This window comes from Haliotis asinina, chromosome 5, assembly GCF_037392515.1.
Source record: "Haliotis asinina isolate JCU_RB_2024 chromosome 5, JCU_Hal_asi_v2, whole genome shotgun sequence".
NCBI lineage: Eukaryota > Metazoa > Mollusca > Gastropoda > Lepetellida > Haliotidae > Haliotis > Haliotis asinina.
In genome coordinates this window covers 56,411,510-56,437,629 of record NC_090284.1, presented here as the reverse complement: position 1 = coordinate 56,437,629, position 26,120 = coordinate 56,411,510, and the positions used below count along the sequence as shown (strand labels likewise).

The window sequence follows — 26,120 nt, the reverse complement described above, 5'->3', positions numbered from 1 at the left end:
CTAGAAAGTGGCATAAAACTAGACTCACTCAGATGGTAATACTCATATACCTTAATCATGCTGATGGCTCCAGGTTCTGACCGATCAGACTGCTGGCCTGAGTATTGGGATGCTACCCAGTCCAAATGTGAGGCCCGGGGGTGCTGCTATAACCCAGAGGTGGAACAAGGGGCTCCATATTGCTACTACCCCCGTTACTATAACCGCAGCTATATGCTCATGTACTCACAGAAAACCAGCACTGGGGTCATTGGTCACTTGGCACGGACAACACACTCACCTTATCCCAATGACTCCATGCAGCTACTGCTGGAAATATCAGCTGAGACGTATGATAGACTACGTATTAAGGTAAGCCTTTAGTAATCATGTTTTGACCCTTGATTTAGTAGGTTGGTCTTTGCACCTACTTTTCGTTTCCCTTTTTCCATAGGCAGGCCCCCCTAAGTAATTGAAGGAATTACAGCAAATTTGAAGGAATTGCATCTAAAATGTAAACAAACGCAGCCCACTCGCGAAACAATTGCAGCGATATCGGTAGTTTAGTGGTAATAACAGAAACACATCGGCCCTATCGGAAGCAATGTCGGTAATACTGGAAACACACTCGGCCATCTTCGGAGATTTTTCGGTCGCGAGCGGAAACTCACGCAGCAAAACATGGCATCGTTGGAAGAAACACCCGTCTCGGTGAGTTGTGTTTTTAGTTCCTATTATTACATTTTTATACTTATCCATCTTTGACCACCCGTGTTGAATGCGTTTAGGTATGAGGCGTTGTCGGGGCAATAGCTTATGCTTTTAGGAAAAGATAGTCACTCTAGAAGAGTGTCACAAGTCATGCCCCTGGAGGTTGTTTACATCTGAACATCGAAGTCGTGCCGATGATTACGAACGTGCGCTAGATATAACATCATTTTTTTGTAAAATGTGTTTAAATTTGTCATTTGCACTTCATAGAAAGAAAAATTATGGCTCATAAACTTCTTCATGGCGCACGTTCATGATGTTCGTAATCATCGGCACGACTTCGATGTTCAGCTGTAAACAATCTCCAGGGGCATGACTTGTGACACTGTTCTGCAGTGACAATCTTTTCCTAAAAACATAAGCTATTGTCCCGACAACACCTCATACCTAAACGCATTCAACACGGGTGGTCAAAGATGGATAAGTATAAAAATGTAATAATAGGAACTAAAAACACAACTCACCCAGACGGGTGTTTCTTCCAACGACGCCATGTTTTGCTGCGTGAGTTTCCGTTCGCGACCGAAAAATCTCCGAAGATGGCCGAGCGTGTTTCCAGTATTACCGACATTGCTTCCGATAGGGCTGATGTGTTTCTGTTATTACCACTAAACTACCGATATTGCTGCAATTGTTTCGCGAGTGGGCTGCGTTTGTTTACATTTGAGATGCAATTCCTTCAAATTTGCTGTATTTCCTTCAATTACTTAGGGGGGCCTGATAGGAGTAATGTTCCATATAAGACCCCAGACAAGCTGAAAACAGAACCACAAATAGCAGTCTGCAGAAAACTCTAAGCTTATCTAAGGGTTACTCTTTCCTCATGCTCATTTTTCTGGTGGTAAGAAAACAATATTTTATCACTAATATCAGCCATCTTATTGCTTTGTATCCACCACGAACAAGAGAAAATAGATTTTGTGAGTGAAGACATCAAATTTGCAATTAAACATCACAAGACAAGATTATTACCCTTTTGATTTTTCAAGGCATTGTACTATATACAGGTATTAACATTACAATGTGTGTTTGCCAGAAAGGCATTTACATCTGTATCATCAGTGGTGGATAATTACATTGTAAAGATGATCATTTGAACTTAATCTTGAACGATATTTTTCAAGCGATTTCAAACACTCATATATCATTTGAATGTTGATGTTCATTTAGAGCTAGGAAAAGATAATTACAAAAAGTGAAACTAGGAAGAGCTCTTACTAACTGAAAGTAAAACCTTGGAAGAAATCTCATATATGGTTATTCTGGGAAAACAAGCGATGACCAAATATGTAGTGAGAAGCACATATAAGTGGTGTAAAACCAAACCCACCCACCCACTCACTCACTGACTGACTCAATGACTCACTCACTCTGTACATAATTTCAAAAATATATTCTTGCATCCATTGTGTGTTTTGGTTTTACAGATCTATGATCCAAGCACTTCAAGATACGAGGTTCCCATTGAGTTAAATAAGGAACAGAGTGATGGAGGGTCAGATACAGATTTTGACATCAAGCTGGCCAGGAATCCCTTTGGGATAATCATCAGACGGTTGTCAACTGGACAAATATTGTAAGGAATTTCTGTAGTGATCTCAGATTTACTGCCATTACTCGCCAACATGCTATGTATCCTTTGTGACTTTGTAAACAAGACAAACAAAGCCTGTCTTTGACATCTTTGGTGTTTTTTCTCCTTCTTTTAGTGGTATCGAGGAAGTTTGATTCTTTAAGATAAATAAGAAAAAACAAAAACAACATCACAATGTATGAGTACTTCAGTGAAATAAGTATGACAGGAATCAAACAGGAATAGAGTTATTGTTAGTAGCTCTCATGTTTTTACGCCAATATGAAATCCTTCGTGAGGGACACAGCTTGCTATCTGGCTTGTCCCTGAATAACACCCCATTACCTGTTAGAGTTGACCCTTTCACTGTCAGAGTTGACCCTTTCACTGTCAGAGTTGACCTTTTCACTGTCAGAGTTGACCTTTTCACTGTCAGAGTTGACCCTTTCACTGTCAGAGTTGACCCTTACACTGTCACAGCTGCCCTTTTCACTGTCAGAGTTTGATTAAGTCAGTTTCAAACAATAGAACATTTTTTCCAAATTTGCTTCTGAAAGGCTCCTTATTTGTAACTCCAAATACATCCCTGCCCTACCTTACACCTAGCTGTGAGTAGTAGTGATATATCTGTAGGATAAAACATGTCCTCTAGTTTTTATGAGACTTAAAACCCGTAACCTGTTTGATTCCGATGGGTACGGGTTTCAAATCTCATAAAAACCTGAGAGAAATGTTTTATCTAGCTTATAAACTGAATATCATTTCTAAAAATGATAATAGTCAAAATGATTTGATAATTGAAAAACACATAGCTTCATTCTACCACTTTGAGTGGTACACTGAGATAATCTGTCAAACATGAGTTACTGTCCCATCCAGGGCATGTTATGCATGTGCAACGTGCATAAATCAGAGACCCATGTGGTGTTCTGTCACATTTTTGTAGGATAGTAGTGGTAGCAGTTAGTTGAAATCAGAGATGAAGATGACGACATCTTCAATCTTCGTTCAAGACGCCAGAGAGAGATGACAACAAGACACAGGACAATGCTTTTAAGCATCTTTGAAGCGCCTCTTACCAGTCAACAATTTTTACAGATCACGATGTTATATCTTCAGGATTTTATATAAAATCCCAGGGATTTTATATTACATGCCAGGAATTTTATATTATATGCTGTGGATTTCCGTACAAAACACCAACATAAAAAACAATAGGATGATGTCAGATGAGGTTTGTAAGTGTACATCTGAAGCATTCTTTTATTGTGTCTGAACATGTTGGGCTTTTGTATCATTTGTTTACAGTTTTCATGCATTGCTGCTTATTTGTGAACAGGTTTGACTCAACTGGCGTGTCCCCGCTGATATTTGCTGACCAGTACCTGCAGATTGGGACTGCACTGACCACCTCCAATGTGTATGGCTTCGGAGAACACCGGTCAAGCTTCAAGCTGGACACAAACTGGAAGAAAATGGTGTTCTGGAACCGAGATCAACCACCAGAGGTAGCTGATTGCACATCAGTTTATCAATGCTTGAAAATAGTCTAGCTATCTCATAGCACCTGAAAACTTGACAAATCTGTATATAGTCATGATTTAAAAGAAATCAGCATGGATGACTGAGAAAAAAGAACTAATGATATATTATTTCTGAATACTGATATCATACATGGCAGTGTACCTTCAGCATGTCCTCATTGATGTCTGTCCTGCCATCTTTACCTTAACATGGATAATATATACTGAACAGAAAAAGAAACGCAAGTCTGACTTTTTTTCAAGTTTTTAAACAGAAGACAACCAAATTTAGGTCTGATAATTTATTCTCTCTGAAACACTGTCAATTTACAACTGAAAGTTGCTGCTGACATTGAATTGCAAAAAGTTCAAATTCATCACAGTCAATCAAATGGAGATACCCCTGCACAGGAAAAGTGACAGTCTCTTTAGTAGCACACATAGCCACTTGAGCTTGCACACAGGCCGTGCTACGTTGCCTCATCGAGATCACTAGAACCTGAGGCAAGTGGTTCGACTCAAATTTCAATCTCTGTTCCAACTGTACAAGTGTGAGTGGCTGTCTACTTGCTGCAATCCTGCATCTGAAGTTGTCTCAGAATGTTCAATAGGATCCATTTCTGGGCAAAGAGATGACCATGGAACAACGTTAATGTTGTCCTGAGCTATACAATCCATGGGCACCCTTGCTGTGTGAGGGCTGCGAACATTGTTGGTGTTGTTGACGTGTCGAAATTGGCCCCACATGTGACCATCACTGGGGCATCAGCAGTGGAGTCCAGCAACCCGAAGCTGATGAGTAATCGTACTGGACACTGCTCCCTTTTGCCCATGAACTAAGGCTGCTGTTACTGTTGCTGCTTGAGTCCTCAGATGAATGACCCGATTGAACTGATCTTGAGCATGAGTTGTCACTCTTGGCTGTTCAGTAAGGGTACGATCAGCAGCAAACCAGGTTTAATGATGATGTTGAGCGTCATGTAATGGTGTAAGATGACAGCCAAATTGTCTCACTACAGTGGTTGCAGAGCTGCATCCAAGCAACTTTCCAATGGCCATTCCCCTCTGCTCAGTCGTTGGTCTAGGCATCAATTACTGTGTTTGGACACAAATCTTCATGACGGATACCTCAGAGTGAAATGCATGCTTTCCATCCCGAACTGTTGATGCAGGTGCTGAAATTATGGTTTTGCTGTACTGTGGGTGTGTTTGTGCAAGTGGTTTGTATGGTTGTCTAACTACATAACATCATTTTATCAGGGATCATTACGCCATTTTGCCATAAACGTTCCATAAGCAAGAATGCTTACTTTTGTGAGATTTCATTTTTGTCAAAACTTATGTTTCTTTTGCTGTTTCTCTCCTGTTAGCCAAACTTGAACCTGTATGGGGCCCATCCTTTTTACCTGAACATGGACGAGCAGCAAAATGCACATGGAGTGTTCCTGCTAAACAGTAACGCCATGGGTAAGTCTCTTCAGGAAAAGAAAGTTGTTTGCAATGTTTGCTCTAAGAATTACAATGGTAAAATGAAACTCAGACACTACTGGCCTTATACTTACATTGTTCAAGCCTCACACTATTGTCCATTACGCTATAAACCTTTGCTCTCATAAACAAAAGGACCATTTAACATCAAAAGCTTTTACAATTAAATGTACATGAGTTCACATATATTGCACTCAATGATATACTTGCAGAAACGAAGTTACAAGGTCTTTGTCATGCATACAAAAGGGACAATTACCTCTGAATGACTCAACTGATTGGTGTGAATTTGATAGTCCTAGATTTGTTTTAAGTCATGCTTGTGACATCTTCATTTTTTATGGAATTTGAATATTCTTTTGAAACCTAAAGTACTTACATGGATAATTTCATATTGTATTCCTTTTATATTTAGTTATTTTAGTTATTCATTTTTTTGTAGTTAGCACATACACTATGGCAAAAGAATATAAAAGCACTGATAATAGCATTAAAGACAGTAATGAAAATATTCTCCATATTGTCAAGCTAATTACCAAGTAGACCTGGCCTGGGAATCCTAGATGAAAAGTAACAGCTCCTTGTAATGTGAGGTGTAATATGAGACTACCGAGATAGAGCTTACCTCTTTATATAAAGCACCCAGAAGTTTCTGTCCTATAACTTACTCTAAGATGCTAGGTCAGACTACCTGGAATATTCTAGATGATCCCGATACTTCTAAACAACTCTCCCAGTCCAAACATAGTAACAAGCAGGTACTTCCTGGTGAACAATGTAGTACCACTGCTGGATATTTGACACATGAACCTCTTATTTTGCAGGACCTAGATTTTCGAAGCTCTCTTAGCGCTAAGATAATCCTCAGTTAATGTTAATGTGTGCCCCTTAAGGCTGTTAAGAACTTTGAAAATCAATGCCCAGACTATTAATTGGGATGCCCATGTATATAGTTGCCCTTCTTGATGGTATATTATCACCAGGCAGTTTCCACATCATCTGTAATATTTCCATCATGGCTTCACACCCTAATGACTTTGTTCCAGAGGTTGACTTCCAACCATTTAATGGCACCGGTGCAGTGACCTACCGAGCTTTGGGTGGTATTCTTGACTTCTACATCTTCATTGGGCCAACGCCAGACATGGTCGTGCAGCAGTACACCAACCTGGTGGGGAGGCCGTTTCTGCCGCCATTTTGGTCCCTCGGCTTCCATATGTGCAAATATGGCTACAACAGTGCTGAGGAACTGAAGAAAGTGATTGCAAGGAACAGAGCTGTGAAAATGCCATATGTATGTCTAAAAAAACCTAACATACTCACTAGAATACCTAAAATAAATATGTGCCCCAAAACCTTTTTGTGTCTTAAAATATCATATGTATATGCCAAAATACCTTCATTATATGTCAGAATACCTCATGAATGTGCTCAAATCCTTATGCATGTACCAAAATACCATATTTTAAAACTTGTCCTATCTCACATAGTGTATTCTCTCTGTTGATCCGACAGCTGAATGGAAACAAACTGCAAACAAAAGTTTTCCATCTGTTCTTGTACCAATGGCCCAACACTCCCTACTGCTCCCATTCCTGGACACACTGATCCCCTGACAAACCCTGTCAAGCATGCAGCATGCCTTATGGTTGATCATGTGGCTCCTTTGTCTGATAATTCTATACAGTTCTAGACTGGTGATGAGGTCAGTACCTGTTTTTATGGATCAGCGAAAAACAATATTGACCGAGGGTGAAGTCCCAGGTTAGCATAGCTTTTCATGAGTCCATAAAAACAGCCATTGACAGAATTCACCGGACAATAAATAATGTTTATGTTGTGTAATTGTGGAAAAAATCTTCTAAAAACCAAAACATGTCCACTTAACCAAGTTTGTAATTCTAGTTTCACTACAAACCAATAACGTTATGTCAAACATAATGTGACATATAAACAATAGAATGACATCATAGCTTGACGTCATTGCTTATTTTTACTAGCTCAAGTCAGTATGAGTTTTGCTTGGACCTGGGTTAGAGTCAATATGCTTTTCTGTCATATGACCACCTGTAGACCAATCAGATAGACTGAAAAATATGCTTACACAATCATCTTTTTTGTTGCACAGCGGTGCAGATGTATTGTGTTTGAAGCTATTCTGATAATAAATTTCTCTGCCTCAAAGTAGGAGAAAAAAGTAGGAAGATTCCTTTTCAAGGAAATAGAAATATTGTTTGGAGTGTAAGACAGTCTTCTTATCTGCCGATTCTTATCCATATTCAGCTTGAACATTTTCAGCTTTTACAAGAGGTCATAAAGACTATATGCAGGTTGATCTTGGAGCTTTTCACGCACCGTGTGTGGCACCACCTTTTGTAAAGCTATATGGCATTGAATTGTTTGAATTGAACTAATTCCTTGAACCTTTCTTTAAATCAAAGTCTGACTGCTGAATTTGATCGCATGCTATTTGGATTGGTAACAAAGAAGATTCAATATTAACTGTCATCAATGGCTATGTTAACGTCTTCAAATAAATTCAAATGATTGATTTTATTATTTTTAGATAAATAAACCAAATAAATTAAACAGAAAAATAACACAATCCCATCCACCAATTTATAGGATGTCCAGTGGAACGACATCGACTACATGACAGCACATCTTGACTGGACTTATGACAACACATCATATGCTGATCTGCCAGACATTGTGGCGGACCTCCACAAAAACAATCAGCGATATGTCATCATTGTGGTGAGTAAAAGCACCTGCTGTACTGAGGTGATATGTGCTGTTAGTTTCACATGTTTATTCTGTGGCCTTATATGGGATACAGGTATTTTATGATCAGAAACTGACCCTGAAGTGGATATTATAATGGTGTTTTGTTGCTGTTTGGTCCAAGGTAAAGTCCCTTCAGAACATACGAAAGACTGTCTGAAAAGTTATTTGAAATGTTTGTGAAATGAATGTATCAGTGTAAACTTGCTCATTTACTCATGATCTCACTCTTATGATCTCCCCTTGCGTACCAGGATCCTGGTATCTCTGTGACCCAGAAGCCTGGAACCTACCCCCCATATGATGAAGGGATCAAGGACGACATTTTCATCAAAACTGACAATGGATCTAATCTTATTGGCAAGGTAATTCTGATATTTAAAGAATTTGGTTACGAGCACATTTCTCAACCAGCGGGGCAGTGCACCAGTATCTTCTTTAGCTTTTAAATTACACCAAGAATTCTGCAAGAGTCTCTTATTATTTAAGCTGTGATGAATGGTTTGAGGTACTTGTTATGTTAAAATTGAAAACATAAATTGTGATAATCATATATGTACAGATTTTTGTTATGGTGACTCTTTTTGGTAACGATTGCGACATCATCAGATGGAGGCATGAGCAAATAACCAATAAAGTCACACCATTGTCCTTGTGGTCAACATCCACTCTGTTCTGCAACACTCAATGCATGATACACATTCCATACTTGAAGTGATCTGGATGGTGTATACCATATAAATTCTACATGTCCTGCATCCTATGTGTCTACACCTATATCCTCTTCTACATGTCCTCCACACCTGTGTCGTACATGTCCCCCACACCTGTATCCTACATGTCCCCCATACCTGGGTCCTACATGTCCACCACATTAGGACACACATGTTCTACACACATGTGTTCTACATGTCCTCTACACCAGTGTTCTACCTGTCTTCCACTGTTGTACATGTCTTACACACCTGTGTTCTACAAGTCTTCTACACATGTGTCCTAAATGTCCACTCCATCTGTGTTCTTCATGTCCTCAACACTGTGTCATACATAGCTTTCTATCCCATGTGTTGTAGGTGTGGCCAGGTGAGACTGTGTACCCAGATTTTTTCCACCCCAACAGTTCAGAATGGTGGTACAGACAAGCAAAGGCATACTACGACCAGGTTCCCTACGATGGTCTCTGGGTGGTCAGTAGAACCTCTGTCCTACAAAGATCAAGACCTTTTAGTTTTCACTGCTAAGCAAGCTTCTGAAAAACTCAGATTTGAAATATTTCTTATTTTGAATAACTGACAATACATACACACACATTTTCACTGGACATTTAATTAGGAAAGTTTCAAATACAAAAATAATCTTCATTAATGGAATTTAGGAACATAGAAGGGAATCTAAGTTTCCACCTATGCCATTAAAAGCATAAATGTAGGAGCTTTAGGTGTGTAATCATTTCTTCCAGGATATGAATGAGCCGTCTAACTTTGTGAGTGGTTCCATCACGGGCTGCACCAGCAACACCCTCGACAACCCTCCCTTTGTGCCTCCAAGTGAGTACTTCCCCCACCACTGATAACTTCATAACTACCTAGTGTCTATATAGGACATGACATACTCTGACGTGCATGATGTTTGGATGCAAATCATACCGTATGTTTCCATCACAACTTAACCATTGGGTTAATGGAATCAGTTAAATGAAAGTTTTCCAGACCAATGATTATCAGTTTCTGTGAGTGATGTTTTAGAAGCTGGGAAGTATTTTAAAGACACATTTAAGGGATAAAAATTTCTTTGTTTTGTGAATGCGTGTTTTGATACAGATTCTTGTACCATTGTCTTGCTTAACATAAACAAGGTGTCATATATAAAGTTAGTCAATAAAATAGTTATCTGAGCTTCATTATATAATGGCAGCAGAAGGTTTCCTTGTTAAATAGTAGCTTCTGTAATTAGCACATGGTATGTTATACAGTGGACGCTGCCTAAACTGGCACTCATTGGGACTGAAGATTTAATCCGATTTAGACCACATGCCAGATTGTAGAGCTGATGATAAATGTTCAAGCCACGGCTCGGATTGAGATTTTATGCCAGTGTTGACAACTTGCCGGATTGGACAGATGCTGGTTTTGACAGCTTCCACTGCATAAACACAAGTAGTATACCATTCTCATTAATGCATTAATGATATTTTCACTCCATTTAGAAAAGATAACAACAGTGTCTACACAGAGGGATTGTTACAATACTTACATACAAAGATATCATCAAAGTACAATGTCTTCCTTTGATGCCACTCTAGAATAGCTAAGCAGTCCATCTTCATCATTACCGGCTTAATATTTTTGTTTTGGTATCTGTGCATCATACATTCCTTTAATTCCACCACAGCCATTGGTGACTCGAACCTGATGGCAAAGACTGTGTGTCCATCAGCCAGACAAAGCATCTCCACCCATTACAACCTACACAACATGTATGGACTCAGTGAGATGAAGGTCACCAGCAGGTGAGGGTTGGCTGCAGCTGTTGGAATGGGGTGAACTCTAACGTAGTTTCCTGTAGTCAGTAATATCCAGAGACCATGGAGGTAGGATTAGATGATTTCAGCATGTTACCTGCTGAATGATGTTACGAGGGGATGTCAATAAGTTTTGAGCCTTGAGCATTTTTCATACCCAAGTGTCACATCCTATGGGACGACATTGAACCTTGGGGTGTAGCTGATGTGGTATATAAGTTTTGGTATCCTACTCTCAGAAGTTATTGAACAGCTCACATTGACAGAAAGAGACCCCCCTCACGGCAGTGAAAATGAATAAAATTGAGTATAGAGCAGTAATTAAGTTTTTAGTTCTTGAAGGAAACTCAGCGAAGAACATTGAAGAAAGGCTTTCAGCAGTTTATGGGCAGTCTTCCCCTTCATCTGCTACCATTAAACAATGGGTCAATGAATTTAAGCATGGTAGAGAGAGTCTTGAAGATGACCCCCATCCAGATCGCCCAACAACAAGCACTAGTCAGGAAAACATTGACAGAGTGCATAGACTTGTGCTGGAAAATCATCGAATCAAACTCCACGAGTTAGAGGAGACCACAGGCATTTCACACAGATCCATCGAGACAATTCTTCACGAACACCTCGTCATGTCTTAGGTGTGCGCAAGATGGGTGCCAAGAATGCTGACAGATGAAATGAAGCAAACAAGGGTCACCATAAGCAACTCCATGCTAACCAGATACAACAAGAATCCAGAAGATTTTCACTTTAGGCTAGTAACCTGTGATGAAACCTGTATCCACCACTATGATCCTGAGAGCAAACAAGAATCCATGGAATGGAAACATGTCACTTCTCCCAGGAAGTTCAAAGCCTCCAGATCAGTGCAGAAGGTAATGGTGACAGTCTTCTGGGATAGGAAAGGTGTCATCCAGATAGATTACTTACCAAAAGGAAGAACAATGAATGGGGAATATTACGCTAACTTGTTGAGGCAAGTGCGACAGTCAATCAAGGAGAAGCGCCGGGGCAAGATCAGACGTGGTATTCTTGTGCATCAAGACAATGCTCCAGAACACACCTCTCGCGTTGCAGCAGTTGCTGTCCAGGAATGCAGGTACAAAATCATCCCCCCTACTCTCCAGACCTGGCACCAAGTGATTACCATCTGTTCCCAAATCTCAAGAAACACTTGGGTGGTCGTAGATTTAAGGATGATAATGAGCTTATTGCTGCTACTGAGGCTTGGTTTGAGGACCAAAATGGCACCTTCTACAGAGATGGCATCAGCACCTAGCAGAAAAGATGGAACAAGTGTCTTGACTCACAAAGGGACTATGCTGAAAAATAAATGTGGTTCATACTAATATTTTGTGTTTTTCTATGCAAAGCTCAAACCTTATTGACATGCCCTCGTACCACGCAGGGACTCATGCCTGACTGAGAGTTTGGGTTTAAATCCCGGACAGGACTCATCGTAACGAAGGTACTAGAATCTTTAATTAACTGAGAAAGCAAAGTCCTGAATATATAAGATGTGTTGCATTTGACTGTTTTCTAAATGATGCTGTGTATACTGCTATGATATAGCGTAGCTGTAGTGACCAGTTACATTGCACACAACCTCTTGTGCACACTATGCTAATGATTTCTTCAGTCCCAGTTGGTGCCAGTTTAGACAGCTTCCACCGTGTATCAATCACTGCATTATCTGATTCAGATTATTTACTGACCTTTGTGATCCTGCTGCAATATTGCTGAGTGTGGTGTTAACAGATACAAACAACACATACAAAGTGTAACAAGCACCTACTGCTTCCTTTTCAGTGTGTTGAAGAAGTTGCTGAACAAGCGTAGTTTTGTATTGTCTCGGTCAACATTTCCCAGCGCTGGTGTGTACGGCACCCACTGGCTGGGTGACAACCTCTCCAGCTGGGACGACCTATACTACTCCATCCCAGGTAAGTACAGCATCAGGAGCATGAAGAAAAGGTGTAGAAGCATGCACCAATTCTTTTGAAGCCTTTTAACATTTGCCAGTCCTGCAGAGATTCCAGATAAGTAGTCAGGTCTCCAGCAATCTGAGGTGGTTTTCAGAGCCTGCATGTATTGGATGTCATCATACCCCTATGTTTGTGGATTGATGATGGTGGTGGCATGTTGTCTTGTGCACAAAGTTCAGATCATGAATCAGTTGAAGTTAAGCACCATCAAGCTCGGACAGTCCTTGAATGGGTGACCGTGTTTGGCAGCTTGACTCCTGAGAGTTTCTAGGACTTCAGTCATGCCCCACAATGAAGCAAAAAACACTTGTGGTCTCACCTAAGCACGTTTGTTCAAAATTGCCTCTGTTCACCCAGCAGAAAATGGGTACCTGGTGGAATAAGTCATGTAACCACTAACCTTCTAGTGCATTCTAACCACTAACAGGCAGCTCGGATTAATCAGGGTAATTATAATGAGATTGTTTGGGCGTTTGAGCATGCATTGCGCATGGGGTATTGTGCCTGATAGATGGACTATTATTATTATGATCATGTTTTCAATTACTTGTTTATCTGGTCCACACCTGGTTGTTTACTTACCTCTGTCATTTAGGATGAATATGACTGAGTGTGGAATTGTACAACAAACAAACATGTGGTATACATGGTTGAATAAGTATAAACTTATTGCTACACAATAACTAAGTTCATAATAGTGGGTATGTTTTTTTCACAAAAAGCATACTAACCTCCAAGTGAAATTATTTGCATTCATCTAGCATTTGGCATGTTAAATCTGCTCCTTTTCAATGATGTATCCATGCTTAAGCCCTGGACCCTGTTGTACTTAGGGACCAGTCATAATTTAATACCTAGGGGGTGAAGATGATTGTTTTATAGAAGAGCTTGTACAATGTGAATGTCCCACTCCCCGCCTTTAAAATTTCTTCTTTTAAATTTTTTCTTTGTCATATACAAAATCAATTTTCTCTTCTACCCATCATTTGTAAACATAATATTTTGATATTTATACATACAGAATTGATGACATCCCTCAGTCTCTAAACAAATTGGGTGCCCCCATTAAATCATTACCCCTTCTCTCTGTCTTCACAAGAATCTACTGATCTGATGGGTTTAAAATCCAAACTGATCATGATCTGTGATATTTCAGTGATTATAGTTACAGTAAAGCTGTTAAAGTTAACTTTTCCCTTTAGATAAGACTGACATGTCATACACTAGTTCACAGCTGCACTGTCTGTGGTATGGAGCCCGTGAAGATTCATGCTACCAGAAATACGACTGTGCTGGTTGCAAGAAGCGACTAACAGGATTGGGTGGCCAGGCTCGCTGACTTGGTTGAGTGTCAGTGTGTCCCAGTTGTGTAGGTCAATGGTCATGTTGTTGATCACTGGATTGTCTGGTCCACACTCGATACAGATTGACACCAAATAGCTGGAATATTGCTGAGTGCGGCATAAAACTAAACTTACTCACTATATGGGGGATAGTGTGTCTACCTCAAGAACATTATGTAATCATTTGTTCCTGGCTTGGTCACAAAACCCTGTTAATTGCTGGTACCTTTTGCTATGTGTCTATAAAATGGCTTGAAGGGAATAAGACTAGGCCAGGCTGGTTCAGGAAACAAAACATTTGGTAGACGTGATTGCTCAGCACCATCAAACTTATAAATCTATATTAGTCCTGACTAGTACAAGCAGCCACAAAAACACAAACACATGCAAGTTGTTGTGAGGATGCAGTAATCATGACAACATTAAACACCAGTTCACTCACCTCTACTCCAAACAATATAAATCCAACTTTTCACTTGTATTTTGATAATAATCAAAGAATTTTGACAATGTTTCAGGTATTTTGAACTTCCAAATGTTTGGAATCCCTTTTGTTGGTGTTGACATATGTGGTTTCCGAGAAAATACAAACACAGAGCTGTGTACGCGGTGGATGCAGGTTGGAGCTTTCTACCCCTTCATGCGGAACCACAACAGTGGGAAGATGGTATGCCAGAAAATCCTTGCCGTGAACCTCAAGCAAATACTGGATCAGCTTTATCCAAGAACTGCATGACACTTTTTCCTAAAAGAATTCAATCAGTAATTAGTGGTACAGAAAACATCATCTGATGGTTACTTTAGTATTTACAATATTTGATAAAATGGAACTGAAGCTTCCATTTCAGTTTGGTTCTCTTTCACACTTGCAGCTTCATTGAGTTTAAAGGCTTAAACGGTTTACTACATCTGGGTTCTTTGCACATACTAAGTTTCTTGACAGATATTACATGAGACTGAAACTGCTTCAACTTGTTTATATTCCATTTATATTATGCATTCATCTGGGAAATGACTTCAAATGAAAAATTTCAAGGAGAGAAAAACTATTGCAATAGGTTGTTGGAGTATACAAGTATTATCGCAATAGTATGTTGCAGTATACGAGTATTATTGCTATTGCAGTAGTGTGTTGCAGTATACGAGTATTATTGCTATTGCAATAGTGTGTTGCAGTATACGAGTATTATTGCTATTGCAATAGTGTGTTGCAGTATACGAGTATTATTGCTATTGCAATAGTGTGTTGCAGTATACGAGTATTATTGCTATTGCAATAGTGTGTTGCAGTATACGAGTATTATTGCTATTGCAATAGTGTGTTGCAGTAGACTATTGCTGTAGCAATAATTGTTTCCCCCTCCATAGTCACCAGTTGTTTTGTACCTCCTAGGACCAGGATCCTGCATCGTTCGACTCTCACACGCAGGACATTATGAGGTCGGTGTTGGAGACTCGGTACCGCCTCCTGCCCTTCCTCTACACTCTCCTCTACCGCAGCCATGTTGATGGGAGCCCTGTTGCCCGCCCTTTGTTCTTCCAGTCAGTACCACTGTGTGATCATATTGTCTTTCAGAAAAACATTAAATAATCCTTTCAAATAGATTTTATCTTGTTCATGCAAGATGCATTGTAAACTTTTTAACTTTAAAATTCATTGTTGTAGCATGCAGGACTGTATGAGCTTACTGGGAAAGCTGTAGAACATTGTTTCTATTAGAGGTCTTTTGGGTCAAGTAGTGATAGGTCTTGGTATGAGAGAGACAAGTGTATACAGCATGTAAAAGCCTCTGACTGGCTGGACTATTACAGGTACCCTGAAGCTGGGGCTGAGGCTGTAGACACACAGTTCCTGTGGGGGTCAGCTCTGCTCATATCACCGGTGTTGACAGAGGTGGGTAGTCAAACATGTTCATCTTGCTTAGGTGGGTGGTCAACCATATTCATCGCACTAGGTGTGTAGTTTAAACATATTCATCTCACCAGATGGGTGGTCAAACATATTCATCTTACCAAATTGGTAGTCAAACACGTTCATCTCACCAGAAGGGTACGTGGTCAAACATGTTCACCTTGTTAAGTGGGTAGTCAAACATATATTGTTCCCACCAGATGAGTAGTCAAACGTATTCACCTCACCAGGTGGGTGGTCAAACATCTTCATCTTGCAAAGTGGGTGGTCAACATGTTCATCTCACTAGGCTCACCTCACCAGGTGGGTGGCCAAACATAGTCATGTCCCTGCAATATATATGGAATATATCTGAGTGGGGCATAAAACTAAACTCACTCACACACTCACTCACTCACTCACTCACTCACTCACTCACACACTCACTCACTCACTCACTCACTCTCAACTGGGAGACTGACTGTGACGTATCTGTGATGATTGCAGGGAGCAGTGACAGTGCAGGCCTACATTCCAAGTGATGTATGGTATGACTACTACAACATGTCAAGAGTGTCCACTGTTGGTCAGCATGTCCAGCTGGATGCCCCCATTGACAAGATCAACCTACACATACGAGGAGGTTCCGTGATCCCAACAAAGCCCGCTGCAATCACCACCAACCAGATGTAAGTCTCTGTTGCTAGAGTGCATTCTCGATAATCTCCAGGGTATAATGTTATGATAAATCTCCACTATACCTTGGATGCATCTATGGCTTGGCCAGATGATTGTATTACCTCCCTTGACTGGCCTTTTATCCAATCAGATGTCTACGGTGGGAGCACACCAATCACAAGTTACTTTTGCTTCTTAAATTGTCTAACTGATTCAGCTTGCAACACAAATGATGCAGAGGTACTATGAAAGAGGTAGAAGGAGTTCTTGGTAATTGTAATTTCCATAGTTTAAAAAGGGCATTTATGGCTGTAGTGCTAAGGTAATCTTAACAACGTTTAACAAAGATATGAATGGCTGTAGTGTTAAGGTAGTTGTAACAAGGTTTAACAATGTCCTGTATCAGGTGTTGTGTTAAGGTAGTTGTAACAAGGTTTAACAATGTCCTGCATCAGGTGTCGTGTTAAGGTAGTTGTAACAAGGTTTAACAATGTCCTGCATCAGGTGTCGTGTTAAGGTAGTTGTAACAAGGTTTAACAATGTCCTGCATCAGGTGTCGTGTTAAGGTAGTTGTAACAAGGTTTAACAATGTCCTGTAACAAGACTCAGTTAGACATATTCATGATGAAAAGTGATTGGTATTACCTGTGGAGCGCAAGCCTATGAGGTGCGTTGGGGTAACCTAGTGTTAAAAGCTCATCACACCAATTCCCTACATGGATACAATGTGTGAAGCCTCTTTCTGGTATTCCTTGTCGCTGTAATATTGCTAAAAGTGGCTTAAAATATCACTCACTTACTCACAAGCCCAGGGCTCCAGATAAGTTTTGGGAGTATAGGTGTCCTTACACCTCATATATGTTAAACATACAAAGGTACGCCCGTTATCTGAAGCCCTGAAAGCCTATGTTGGATTTTTGTTTGTAGTATTATAAATATGAATGTTTTGCATGCTTCTTGCAGGCGTGGAGAGATGTTTGCCCTTTTGGTTGCCCTTGACAACAATGGTACAGCAACTGGTGAAGTCTTCTGGGATGACGGTGATAGTCTAGGTGAGATCAGTCTTCATCAAAGTTGACAAACAGAATGTGAATCATTTGGGCCAGTATTAATAGCTTCCTCTTCCTGTGTTATTATGATTATTGTCAGTATCTTGATTTTTCTCACCAACAGACACAGTTGAAAACAACCTGTACAGTCTGGTGTCCTTCTCAGTGCAGTCTGTGAGTATATATTAGGCCTTCAAGCATTCTGTGAGTATATCAAAGTGCCAGTACAGTCTGAGCGTATATCAAAGTCTCAGTACAGTATGTAGGGTATATCAAAGTCTCAGTACAGTTTGTGTGTATCAAAGTCTCAGTACAGTATGTGAGTGTATATCAAAGTCACAGTACAGTTCAAGTATATCGAAATCTCAATACAGTCCAAATGTATATCAAAGTCTCAATACAGTATGTGAGGGTATATCGAAGTCTCAGCACAGTCTGAGTTTATATCAAAGTCTCAGTAGAGTTTGAGTGTATATGAAAGACTCAGTAAGCCTATGCTTTATATCAGAGTCTCTTTGCACAGATTTATCCATGTCCAATGTCCAAACAGTATCATGAACAGCTCTTAAATCTCAATGTCATCAAACAGAAGCTGATGTTAAATCAACAGGCAAAAAAAACAGGGCAGAAAGTTTTCTTCAGATTGTACTAAATAGCATTAAATGAACATCTCCTGTTTGAGAGAACATATGAAAGAATGTAATCTGTGTGGTATTGTGTATTATCTAGCCTCATGTAAGAATGTTGAGTTTTGATTGGTCCACGTGACTCTGATAAAATATCATGTACATCCATCACAATCCGCCAGCGGGAGTATAAAAGTCATATACTCCCGCTGCGAAAGTCATATCACCCCGCTACGCCTTGGTGACAACGCGAAGTGAGAAAAGTGTGCATCGATAAGCCTTTAGTAACGTGCGGTGCATTGAGGTCAAACGATCAGCTGGTGTCAACATGGCAGCAAGTCGATTCAATGCGTGCTGTTTTGTTTTGATCTAGTGAAAACATTCAGCTAGATAAATGCGTTATCACATCGTGTCTCGGGAAATACGGGGTTTTATCAGTCCCTCAGATGGTTGTATTCCCCGAGCCAGAGTCTGTTAAAATAGGGGCAATAGGGTAGCGTTGTTGTTGAAACATTCGCTTGTCAAAGACATGGGTTTGATTTTCCTACACTGGTAAAGAGTGTAAAGACCATTACTGGTGTCCCCTGCAGTGTTTTTGTTGGAATAATGCTAAAAGCGGCAGAAAACTGTACTCATTCACATTGGTACAGTGTGTGAAGCCCATTTCAGGTGTCCCCCACCATAATTTTTCTAAAAGCTGCATAAAACCACACTCACTCACTATGAAAATAGTCATTTGATTTTACTTTCTCTTCTAAAAACTCTGTTTCATTGGACAGAACTCCCTGAGCAACAAAGTGTTGGCCTCCAACTACAAGCACGGTGTGGAGACATCCCTCAGTCAGGTCACAGTGATGGGGGTTGCAGCCAGGCCTGACTCTGTCACTGTCAATACCAAAAGAGCTGCATTCACATATGATAACAAGTCAAAAGTAAGTAAAACAAAAAACCACTATTTCAACCTCTATGGCAGCCATGATGTTGCCTCTCCTCATGCATGCACACACTCACACTACTTATTTTTACACCCAAGATCCATGGTAGACTTGATTGAAGATGCTTGTAAGAGGTAACTAAGGGTTTCTGTTAGGCTCGCTGACTTGGGTAACACATGCCATTGTATCCCTTTAGCATGGATTGATGCAGATACTATTGATCTCTGGATTGTCTGGTCCAGACTTCATTATTTACAGCCCGCCACCATATACCTGGAATGTTGCTTAGTTGCGGCATAAAAGTAAACTCACCGATAAATTCCCCTTTTACATCATTTCATTGTTATTTCATTGTCTTCAATCAGAAGACATTTTGGCCAAGATGATTAACTGATTGTACCTCAGACAATGAAAGAAAATGCTGCTTGACAGGCTACTCTTGACTGAATCTTATTTGTTATATATTTTTATAAAATATGTAAAATATATATATAAAAAAGAAAGGAAAAACGCCAGAGAAACTGAAAAAGGGCAAGCGTGTGCTCAAATCTATCATAGTTTTCCTAGGACTACCATGGAGAGGTGACATTTTCATCAGTTATGAGAATTGGAACATTAATTAGGGATTGGTCATTTAATATACGAAGAGTGGAGCTTTGACAAAAATGTGGAAATGCTTGGATGGGTGAGGAGGAAGCAAACATGATCTGTGATGCTGTCCAAAAATTGGACTTATGCACACACAGCACACACACACCGCACACACATACGCATGCACGCGCATGCACACCACACACAAAACACAACACAACACGCACATGCATGTATGCACACACACTCAAACACGTGTGCACACACACACTCTCTCTCTCTCTTGATCTGTCTCTCTCTCTCTCCCTCCCTCTCTCTCTTGATTTCTACCTCTTGATCTCTTGACCAGTATGCAGTTACTCTAAGTCTGTTGTCTGTGTATTGTCTTGCAGGTTCTCAACATATCAGGCCTAGCTGTTGACTTGCTTCAAGACCTGAAAATCAAGTGGTAATACCAACATGCTGCATCCCTTATTGATGTTGATATTGACAAGTTGTAAAGGGTGAAATCTCCCTTACAAGTCAAGAAACGACTCGACCTGCATAATTCTCAAAGCTTGTCTGTGTGCTTCAAGTGTTGTTACCTCCATGCTGGTGTTATTTCCATGGCTGATTGTGTATATAAATGCTGCCATCTTATGCACACAAATAAATAACTCAAACAGTCATATATATATGTCTATCAATGGTTCTAATTATAGAATGTGATCTGATTTTAGCAGTTTTAGCTATCTTCAATTTCGTTGTGGAAAACAACTTACCAAAATTTGATATTTGTACCTATGTATATGTTGAAGAATAGAAGTACTTAACTCATTGACTGATTGCAAAAAAAGAACTGTGTTCTGTATACAACGTGGATCTGAAAGACAGCCTAGTCTATTACAGGGGCTCAAGACTATTACCAGTATATACGACATATGTATGTAGTGATCTCTGTCGGAGGATTCGATAAAGAATCTAGGCAGAAAGGGGAAACACAAAAATGAGGGTACATATCGTAGTACCTTTGTTTCATTAAATTTGATCTTGTGAAAGAACTGTTCATCTATCATAACTTAGATGATATTGTCTAAACTACCTAAGACTAATTTTTTGACCTGAGAAATTCCTAAAATAGAGTGCAGGGTCGTGTTCTAGATGTGATCAGACAGCTACAACTGTCCTGTGTCAGTGTTGCAGTTGGGTCATACGATCATCTGAGCTCACATAGGGAGACAGTTATTTTCACATCAACTCGTAACAAAAGCACTGTGTGACTCGTGAACCATAACGTGGTACTTCTGTTTTAGTAGCTCAACTATGCAATGAATATACTGAGCAGCCAAAAATCAACTTTGCTTTTTATTGCTCACTGTGTCCCAAAACATAGATAGCATCATCAGTAGTCAAAGAAATATATCAATGTTATTGTGAGATGAACCATGTTTTTCTTTTGCTGCTGTTCATACTAAGTGATTCTAACTTGATTCAAGGTGATAAGTAACAGGCAAAGGATCAGCTATGCACTGAACCATATAATTTTTTTTTTTAAGCTTTGCAAGTATTGGTGCATAGTTCTCGAAGGACATGTCAGTACATGGTACAAAAAAACATTGACTGTATTCTGCTGCTTCTAGAAGTAGAACCTTATCACATTCCTGTAACTATTGGTAACTTGTATCGGACACATCATACCCTTGTCTTTCAATGATGAAGCCAGCATTACAACATGACGTACCCAAAAAGTATACAGAGCCAACTATTGATTTGTTACATCCTTGAGGTGACAAGTCATCATTGGAAACTATTTTTAGTATTACTGCATCAGGGTGGTGGGGTAGCCCTGTGGTTAAAGCATTTGCCTGTCATACCGAAGACCTGGGTGTGACGATTGCACAATGTGTGAAGCCCATTTCTGGTGTTGTCCCCTACCCTCCAAATCTTTAAAAGGCATATATACAAATGGAAGTTCATAAAATGACTCAATTGAAGATATGGACGAATTCCTGAATGTCATCTTGTTACTAGAGCCATGCAGAATAGTGTGGAGAATACTTGACTAGCCAGTGAGAGGTTTCAAATGACAACAGAACAGCTGATTACTCTGGCCAGAATAATTGAACATGGCATCAGAGATTGTTTTGCAGTTGGCAGTGGAGGTCTAATTCTTATCGTAATCTGGTTATAAACATATCAAGGGTTTTATGTTGCATAGCTTCAGCAAATGTTCCCTTTTAGGTCACATTCCATGCATCTAATCATCTCTGAGCACAGGGTATGACATTTCATTCTACTTCCTTGGCTGAATCCCACCCTCTCCCCCTTCCATTAAACAAAACTGCAGTGTAATGTAAGAAATACATTTACTGCAGGCCATGAGGACCTGTAAAAATTTGAAAATACAGGCGCGATAGAACTACTTGCCACAGCCATCATGCACGTGCTTACTGCAAACACTATAAGCACTCACAAGAACAGGCTGTGCTTTGACTGATGAAACATGATTTTTTATTTGTTTTTGATGATGTTTTACATTGCTTTTAAACTTTTGTAGTTTGTTCATCCTTGTTAAACAGTATATATATAGTCTTTCACAGGCATGTGGAAGCGATGCACATAAAGGTAATTCATGAATGTCAATTTTAATTTTTGGAACACAATGATGTGGAGTGTATTATTTCTTTACCTGGCAGAGTTGACATCCATAAATTGTCACATTGTTAGTATATATATGCTAATTTTTGTACTTGTGTGTTGGCTTGATTATGCATATGGTCTGAATAAAATATGGCAAATGATCTGTTCCATTTTGTTATTGACACTGCTATCAAAGAGTGGGTTATTGTTTCAAGAGACTTTTTCCATTGTATGAGACAAGTGGGTGTTTACCATAGTTGTAGATCATTACCATGTGTGGTCTGATGTATTTCATCACTGCCCTAAAAAATGATTACCCAAAAGGAAAATATTTTTCTTGGATTGTCATGATACAGAGTCAAACACGTTTGTGTCGAATATTGATATGTCGAGCAAATGGTTGTCTTGAAGTAAAAGCTTGGTCCTTGTGTATTCCATCTAAGTCACCAGATTTTGTTCTTTCAAGCCTTGGATAATTTGAAACATTTATGAATGTCCCTCTAACCACAACACATCAGTGTTTGACTGGCTGGAAGCTGTTTGGCTGCCCACATGATCTCTCGGTGCTTGGTTTTCGTGCAAGTTACGCATGTTCTGGAGACACACGACATATTTCAAATCCAGTTCCATTCCTATGCTCCTATCATTATTTTATTGATTAGTAAATATTTTTAGCTGTGTGCGCCCTGTTGGAATGGTGGAGAAGAATAGATCACCAAGCCCCAGAATTTCTATGAATAAATTTGTGTTGTATATAAGAAACACCTTGCATTCATTAAAGGTCACATGCAACCAAAAAATCAAACATAATAAAAACACATTTATCACTTATTCATGACATATAATATACATTGCTGCTTTAAAAAAAACAAATAAACAAAATTATAAGCGTACAATCACGATTCAAAAGTGCAATATTTTGTACTTGGGCTTACTTCCCCCGAAATGAAGGCCTCGGGAGACCGAACCCAGTCGTAGCGGGTGGATATGCACTTAACTGTAACGACGGCTTCCGATTGGCTGTTTCATTTGCTGATATGCTGAGGGTTCTGAGGGTACAGAAAGATGATCTGTTTGATGGGCATTTTAGAAGTATAGCCAGTCACAAGAAAGTAAGATTCTTTATGGATAACAACTTCTTTTTGTGTACTTGATGCGTCGTTTCAGTATGGATTCATATACTGTTGTCAAACAAAATCATATACACTAAAAGAAGTTCTTATCCATGAAGAATGTAAAAACAAAGATGTTGGGTTTGGAAAATACATGTTCTCTGAATCTGCACTCGATACAATAAAAAATCATGGCAGTAGAGATGGTAAACTACTGTGTGGCTGGAATCTGTCATTCGTCCAAAATACAAAGCAGGACTTGAAACTGACAAGAGTTTGCACCAGTTTCCGTCAGATCCAGTCATCCGGAAAAAAATGAATGTAGTTTGTTTGCAACCCACAGACATAAAAACATGTCGCGTGTATCACACCTGCCTAATTACATAATGTGGCAGACACGGCACTCGGGTGCACGAGTCATAAATCAACTTATTTTCTTTATGTCGTATAGTCTGATAGGTGTTAAGTTCAAATTGCACGTGGTCAATGACTGAAGCTGTGTATTGCATGTTGTCTTTAGGAGACCGGCAGACAGACATATAGGTATGAATAAACCAGACACTGAGCTTTCTCTGTGACAGAGACTGCTTACCACAATCAACAAGTTGTTTTATGTAACGAGTAGATTATTTACTTGTTTGTGTACACAACCAAGATTAGGTTACTGCTCACGACCTCAGACGCTGGGCATGCATACTGTTTCAAGCCCCATGAACCTATTCAATGCGCATGCGTTATGGACGCAGTGCAGCACAGCTGTTGAAACCAGTTTTCCCCCCCAGCGCTTGGGGGAATTTAGTGAAACGTTTGAACTCCGATTTCGCGGGCTTTTTTTTATCACGTTTTTTTTTCAAGTTTATAGGTTGAATTGGCATTTTTGATGATTTGTTTCGGTAAGTGCATACCGAAATGTACCAGAATCTGCAAAGTTGTGTTTTACGTTGCATGTGACCTTTAACTACCATATTTAGGAAGTGATGTAAGAGGCAATTAATGGGATGTGGAGGTCAAGCTCGCTTGCATAGTTGACACGTCATCAGTTCCCAATGGCACAGATCGATGCTCATGCTGTTGATCATTCAACTGTCTGGTCCAGATTCGATTATTAACAGACCTCCGCCATATAGGTGGAATATTGCTGAGTGCAGCATAAAACTTCACTCACTCACCCAGGAGTTTCCTGTAATTTGACACAAAGTCACAGTGTTGGTTGGTATTAATACCAGTTGTAGTCTGTCATTACAGACTGTGTTGAACTGGTCAACCACTAGTGGACCATTAAGTCTGACCCATATCTGAACCTCACCTATTTGAGATCTTGATGTCATTGTCTGTGGTATGCCATTTACTGGCTACCTGATCAAGACACAGTATTTAAATGTTGCAGTGAGGTAGCTAATATATTCCTGACAACAGCCTCCCATGAAGAAATGCATCTTATTCTGTTCATCCATGTTTTCACACAGAAACAATCTTGAGTAAATTTCTTCAAAGATTTATGGACTGCAAGTTTTTTCCATCAGCTACCTATCAGACATACAAAAATGATTATCAATGATAATATAATAAGGACCAAATTTATTTCTTGTTTTACTATTTATTGTAAACAGAAAACCAGAAAGTCAGGAGAAAAAGAAAATCACCTGTCAAATAACTTTCCTTTTAAACACTAAAAGTATTTTACTATCGGCAAAATTGTCTTATTCTTGAAAGCAATATGACCAACGGATCCATAAAAACATGAAATAAAATTGATCTGGCCTTATTATAATATTATTGATAATCACTTTTGCATACATTCCATTATGATTACAAAAGAAACAACTGAACACTTCTTAAAATCCGTTCAGCTGAAGCCAAGTATGGATTTCATGACTCCAGGTCTAGTTATTTGCCCCTCTGTGGAGGTTGAACCAGGAAGTGGCAACCTCACACACCTGTGAGTAAGTGAAACAGTTTGTTAAACTCTGTGTTAAGCAACATTCCAACTATACACATTCTCTTCCCACAGAGGTTACCTTGTCATATGTTCCTACGAACCTCTGTTCTAATATGGCTCTTTCATGGTGCGAGTGTTCAAGATTCGTGATTGGTTGCCATCTGACTTAGTTGTGCAATCAGCGACGTTCTTTCAAGAGTTATCATAAGTAAGGCCTTGGTAATTTCCTTAGGCATCGGGAAAACTAGAACCTCTTCCCCAACATGAGGCGCAAATGTTTCTTTCAGACCCTCCATCACCCTCATTGACAAGAGACAAGCTAGCTATTAAACATGTGTGTCACATCAACACAAGTCGCCAACTTGCTTAGGTTGGTCAAGTTGGACGTAAGTCGATGCATCATACATTCTGATTGGATAGAAAGAAGGGAGATACTTCGAGCTGCGATTATTTGCCGCTAGGGGATTTTATGAGAACCAGCAAATACGGCCGTATTACAACAGATGTTCGTAGGAAGATATGACAAGTAACCATTGTGGAAAGAGAATGAGCTATACACTGCATACACCAGAAATGGGCTTCTCACTTCACACATTGTACCCATGCCATGAATTGTGATGTTCAAATACTTAACCCCTTGGCTACACCACCTCCCCTTCTCATACTGTAACCATGGTGATACAACATCAGTTCATACCAATGATTAAAACTAGTAT

At 39.7% G+C, this 26,120-nt stretch overlaps 1 protein-coding gene across 1 annotated transcript in view; it reads left to right on the top strand.

Moving 5' to 3' along the window:
• The window catches only part of LOC137284874 (lysosomal alpha-glucosidase-like), a 64,692-nt gene extending 42,178 nt beyond the window's left edge, over positions 1 to 22,514 (top strand). Inside the window, exons 3-21 of the mRNA XM_067816900.1 lie at positions 74 to 351; positions 2,178 to 2,326; positions 3,663 to 3,831; positions 5,217 to 5,313; positions 6,381 to 6,628; positions 7,960 to 8,091; positions 8,373 to 8,483; positions 9,192 to 9,305; positions 9,578 to 9,665; positions 10,510 to 10,627; positions 12,446 to 12,579; positions 14,483 to 14,631; positions 15,358 to 15,506; positions 15,777 to 15,858; positions 16,363 to 16,544; positions 17,497 to 17,585; positions 17,707 to 17,756; positions 18,988 to 19,140; positions 20,127 to 22,514. Of these exons, the coding sequence (XP_067673001.1) occupies positions 74 to 351; positions 2,178 to 2,326; positions 3,663 to 3,831; positions 5,217 to 5,313; positions 6,381 to 6,628; positions 7,960 to 8,091; positions 8,373 to 8,483; positions 9,192 to 9,305; positions 9,578 to 9,665; positions 10,510 to 10,627; positions 12,446 to 12,579; positions 14,483 to 14,631; positions 15,358 to 15,506; positions 15,777 to 15,858; positions 16,363 to 16,544; positions 17,497 to 17,585; positions 17,707 to 17,756; positions 18,988 to 19,140; positions 20,127 to 20,186 (2,552 nt within the window). The 3' untranslated portion in view covers positions 20,187 to 22,514. The remainder of the gene's footprint in view (positions 1 to 73; positions 352 to 2,177; positions 2,327 to 3,662; positions 3,832 to 5,216; positions 5,314 to 6,380; positions 6,629 to 7,959; positions 8,092 to 8,372; positions 8,484 to 9,191; positions 9,306 to 9,577; positions 9,666 to 10,509; positions 10,628 to 12,445; positions 12,580 to 14,482; positions 14,632 to 15,357; positions 15,507 to 15,776; positions 15,859 to 16,362; positions 16,545 to 17,496; positions 17,586 to 17,706; positions 17,757 to 18,987; positions 19,141 to 20,126) is intronic.
• Positions 22,515 to 26,120: the final 3,606 nt, after the last annotated feature.